Source organism: Triticum aestivum, chromosome 3B (assembly GCF_018294505.1).
Source record: "Triticum aestivum cultivar Chinese Spring chromosome 3B, IWGSC CS RefSeq v2.1, whole genome shotgun sequence".
In the NCBI taxonomy this organism is placed as follows: Eukaryota; Viridiplantae; Streptophyta; class Magnoliopsida; order Poales; family Poaceae; genus Triticum; species Triticum aestivum.
In genome coordinates, this window is record NC_057801.1 from 558,715,776 (window position 1) to 558,720,392 (window position 4,617).

Here is a 4,617-nt window from a genome sequence, read left to right on the forward strand (position 1 = left end):
TGGGAGCCTTTTGCTGGGCCTTATGGAATATTAGAAACAAATTCACTATTGAGCTTACCTTCCCATCTAAAACCTGCTGATTGTCTATTCAAATCATGTAATTCTTGCAGCAGTGGAGATCATTGACTAAGGAGCCTGATCGCGACGCCCTGGACCTGCTCATCAACAAAATTCGGGCTTCGACTTCTCAGATATCCGGGACGAACCCTGCCGTATAATTTTGTGCTGTTGTTTGCGGATTCTTGGTCTTTCTCCTCCCCGGCCTGCGCGCTGTGTATGGCAGTTGCCTGTATCATGCTTGCTTAGGTTTCTCTTAAACTCCTCTGTGTGGTTTTGGTTTCCTGTGAACCTGTGTTATCCGTAACGCTGCCTGGTGGCTTTATCTATAAAGTCGGGCCTTGGCCTTTTCTCTAAAAAAAGAAAAAAAGGCATCTAGTCTCAGATTGCATTCGTTGGATACATCAAGCAAGATCCTCAACAATCACCACTGTATCTGCACCCAGATTGCTTCCACCTACTGATGCTGTGCTATATATAACCGTCGCCATGCCCATGGTAGAATTCAGGCGTAACTCTTCCTCCAACCTTCAGGGAGTCGCCATTTCCTGTGCCAGTAAATAGAAACCCTCGACCACGACGGGAACCCGAAACTGTAGTCCAGCGCCTCGTCCGCCAAACCTCCGATGGACAAGGGCAGCCAGACATACCGGGAGTCGCACAAATCCGACGGGTTCCACCTGTCTGCCATGAAGATGAATGTGCCCGGCAAGCCAGGGAGGGGGAGCACGAATGTGCTCTGAGACAGGAACGTTGTCAGCCGGAGGAAGTGGTTGCCTCCCACGCACGGGTTCCCTAACGTCTCCCATGGCCCCATGATCTTGTGTGTGGCGTGTGCCAGTGCTGGATTTGGAGCCCAACCTGAGCACCTTGAGGTGATCATGTAGTAGGTTCCTCTGAGCTTGAACACGGCCGGAGCCTCCCTGAACCGTCTTACCAATATTCTCCTTATAGCCGATGTGACATTAAGATAATCCGCTGTCAATGGACTGACATGAAGCTCGGTGTTGCCGCGAGTAGCGTAGAAGAGGTAAGCCATGCCATCGTCGTCTTTGAAGATCGTCATGTCCCTGCTATCAAATCCATGTGGCCGGAAACTGTAGAGGTAACTGAAAGGCCCTGTGGGAGATCTGCTGACGGCCACACCGACAGATGCTTTAGTGTAATTGCCGTCGTCGATGTGCATCCACATAACATACTGCCGAGTACGGTCATTATATATCACCTTAGGCCTCTCAAGAACCTTTGATATATGAAGGTCGTGCGTGATATTGGTACGCTCTCCAGGAAGCACGATTCCTTCGTGAGTCCATGACCATAGGTCCTTCGAGGAGTAGCAGCTTACCCCTATAATGTCTATCTGAAAAATTGAAAACAGAAGCAAGTGTCAGTGCACAACCTACTAAGCAGCAATCAATCACGAACAAACAACAGGTAATAAAAACCAGAGTCATGTTAGGAAAGGTTGCTGGAAAAACAAAGAACAGATTAAGGCAGATATTATGTTAGAAATTTGTACTGACCCGTTGTGCCCCTTCAGGGTGAATTTGATAAGTTGGTCCATCTTTGTTCTCTCCGTACCAATAGTATGTCGCGGTATTCTGATCATACAGAATGCCACCACCATGGGCTTGAATGGCATTTCCATCAGTGTCCAGCCACACCCTACCGGGATAAAAGTACATGCTGTCATTTCTGCCTTTTGTTGGGTTCACAGCAGTTGTTTCACTAGGAAAGAACATGTCGTGTAATGCTGAGGACCCATCCAGATATTCATCGATGATCTTTGAAGCCTTGGTAGAGCCCCGACGTTTGACTGTACGTTTCACTGCACGAGGATTCACCTTGTGAGGAGGTGGCAACCGAAAGTGCTCTTCCTCAACCTGTTCCAATTCTCTGGTGGCAGGCAAATGGCTGGAATAGCTATGGGCATGCCCAGTTTTTACTTGATGGCTGATGAAAAATAGGCAGGCAATGAGGGTGAATCCCACCAAGCCTATTACAATAAAAGATAAGGAAGATCCGCATCCAGCATCGAAGTTGAGAATAGATGGCTTTCGCTGCGTATTCCTCATCTTCGATCTCCCTCTACTAACCTTCATAAGAAAGTTGCAGTAATAAATCCACTATGCTTTACATCCATGTAAAACGTTGAAACAAATTTAACCATGGAGAGCAAAGAAAGAAATAAGTAAAACAACTAATATCCTATATATCGGACAGAATAATCATGGATCAATGCGGATCAAATGAGCGAAGAAGTTCCAACTTAATCATATAGATACCCTTATTCGGCAAGATATTCCTGATGAAATATTAGCCAAACTTTAAAAATCAAGAAAAAAATTGAGCAAGCAAGAATCTGATCAACCAATTTTTATCTAGCACAGATTAAAGGAAAGAATGATCACATTAGTAACTTGTAAGGTTGTGACAGAGAACTATGCTGGGGCGCAGACATGCAGCAATGGGGCATAGCTTGCTACCTTATTTGAAGTGTGACCCCAAATGTTAGAAAATGATTAGCTTGAAATAAATTACTAAAACAGTATATTTTTTAAAACTGCCGGAGTGCCGAATTGATTCAGTGCATAAAGAATCTAGCAATTAGTTGCTTTTGAACAATGCTGACACCGGTGCATGCTGTGCTCTTCTCTTGCTTCCATTTCTACAGGTTTGAAGTGTATTTTTTTGTTGAGAGAGAGTAATCGTGATAGTTAGGCCATGATAATATGCAAGAGCGAGAAATGCTACTATCGTGTCAAAACATGCCAACCTAAGTTCAGGATTTAATGCACTGTGGAGTTATGAACAAACAAACATATGCCAATTCGTCGGCGCTGCATAATCAGTGATGTAAAACGAAAGAAATTAATATAAAGACGTGGAAATCATGAACCTAGAACACTAAGCATTAAGCAACCCATTATTTCCTGTAATTTCGTTATACTTATATGGTTATCTGCAACGAATGTTCTGACTGATGCAATAAAAGATTCAGAACTAATGGATCTGTTCCCGTTGAACGTTTTTTTACTGTTCAATTACACAAAACTGAACTAAGAAACTCCTCAGAGTTGCTTCAGCGCACAATTCAGAGCTACACCCTCAAATTAGCTAACCGAAGTTACCGAACTATGCTTTCAGTCAATGCAGCTGGAAAAAGGTGACAACTACCACTGAACCGCAGTTACAGTTACGGGGATTGTTCCGGCAGTCTGTCGAACTACCCACAATCCCGCTCGATCGATCCAGATCGAGGTTCGAATTCGCTCCCCTGATTTCGCTGCACGATTCGCTACAGGCACAAAACAGGAAGTGCGTGGTACGTACCACGGATACGGCCGCTGGCATGGTCCTCGGCGCCGCTACTCGACCATGTCACCGTCGTCGTCGCCGCTGGATGACCGTCGCGCGGCTGTGACGCCAATGGTGTCGTCGTCGGGGGAAGTCAGCTCAGGGGAGATGTAAGTGCGGGCCGCTGGGTGGGAAGTGGCAGCAGTGCGGCGGCGTGTTGGGAAGAGCGGGCGGCGGCGAGGTGGAGCCTGGAAGGAGCACGGTGGAGGCGTGGAGGGCGAGCCGGTGGGAGGGTGGAGAGGAGGAGACGCCTGAGGTCGTGACACGCGATGTTAGGTAGGAAATCAGACCGAGTAGCTGTCCACTTAGCTCGGAGTAAGGAAAATGAACTGGAGCATACGCTGCACGAAATGTTAACGCCCACACGTGTGGGCGTTCACCATCTCGAACACACGCAACGATCATCGTTGGGGACTTTGTGCACGAATCTTGACACAATCCGGTCGTTTTTCTGCGCCATGTAGGACGAGGCGCGTGTGTGGTGTGCGAGACCGGTCGCCCGGACGTTGGTTGCCCTCCCGCGGTCAGCGGTTGCCACTCGGGGGCGTGCGGTGGAACCGCTATGCGCCCGCACGCCACGCGTCGACCGCGGTTGTCGTCAAACACGTCGTGCACCTCTCCCCCCTCTTCCTCCCGGTGCCATTTACTCACCCCCGCAGTTGCTGGCACAACCTACTTCGCTTTCCAAACCATTGGAGGAGAAGGTGAGGGGAGAAGGCGACGGCGGAGGCGGAAGAATCGACGGTGTTCGCGGCCGTCGGTGGTGCTCGGCGGAACGAAGCGGCTTCGCCGGAGCGCCTGCGGATTGAAGGTAATGCTCGCTCCAACTCTCACAATCCCTTCCTGCATTTCCCCCCTTCCCTCCCTGTTCGATTCCTCGCTCGAGATTCATAGAAATTCAGGCGATTTGGCGATGCGTCGACGTTCCCGCCGGCGGCGGAGTCCTGTGCGCTAGCCGTTTTCGGTGGCACTGGGCAGTTTCGTGGACGCCGCGGCGGCGCCCTCGTCGGGGTGGTTATGCCTGTCCAGAGACACGCACTATTGTGCCTTGGGATTGGGCAGGTGTCTGCCGGTTTGTTAGTTGCGCATTGGTTCGAATTGGTGTTTGCAATCAATTCGGGGGAGAACTTTAAGGTTGAATTTGAAGTCACTGTAGTTGTCATTGAACCCTAGATCTAGTTAGTTGTTTTTGAAACTGCATTA

General features: G+C 48.8%; 1 protein-coding gene across 2 annotated transcripts; it reads right to left on the reverse strand.

Moving 5' to 3' along the window:
* Positions 1-382: 382 nt before the first annotated feature.
* Positions 383-3,713, reverse strand: LOC123070897 (uncharacterized). 2 transcript variants are annotated; one of them, XM_044494300.1, is made up of 3 exons: positions 3,391-3,713; positions 1,581-2,148; positions 383-1,417 (listed from the first exon to the last, which is right to left on the reverse strand). In XM_044494300.1, exons 2-3 carry the CDS (start codon positions 2,130-2,132, stop codon positions 563-565), a joined length of 1,407 nt encoding a protein of 468 aa, XP_044350235.1. In that variant the 5' UTR covers positions 2,133-2,148; positions 3,391-3,713; the 3' UTR covers positions 383-562. The 2 variants fall into 2 exon arrangements, with proteins under 2 accessions (XP_044350235.1, XP_044350234.1); XM_044494299.1 differs by having other exon boundaries at positions 1,581-2,153.
* Positions 3,714-4,617: the final 904 nt, after the last annotated feature.

What these genes read in the sequence shown, in the direction of transcription:
- LOC123070897 (XM_044494299.1), bottom strand. Translation starts at nt 3,411, where the DNA reads ATGCCAGCGGCCGTATCCGTG. An exon ending in TGCCAGCGGCCGTATCCGTG is followed by an intron (nt 2,154 to 3,390) that starts GTACGTACCACG and finishes TTTCTTATGAAG; the next exon opens with GTTAGTAGAGGGAGATCGAA. An exon ending in ACCCTGAAGGGGCACAACGG is followed by an intron (nt 1,418 to 1,580) that starts GTCAGTACAAAT and finishes TCAATTTTTCAG; the next exon opens with ATAGACATTATAGGGGTAAG.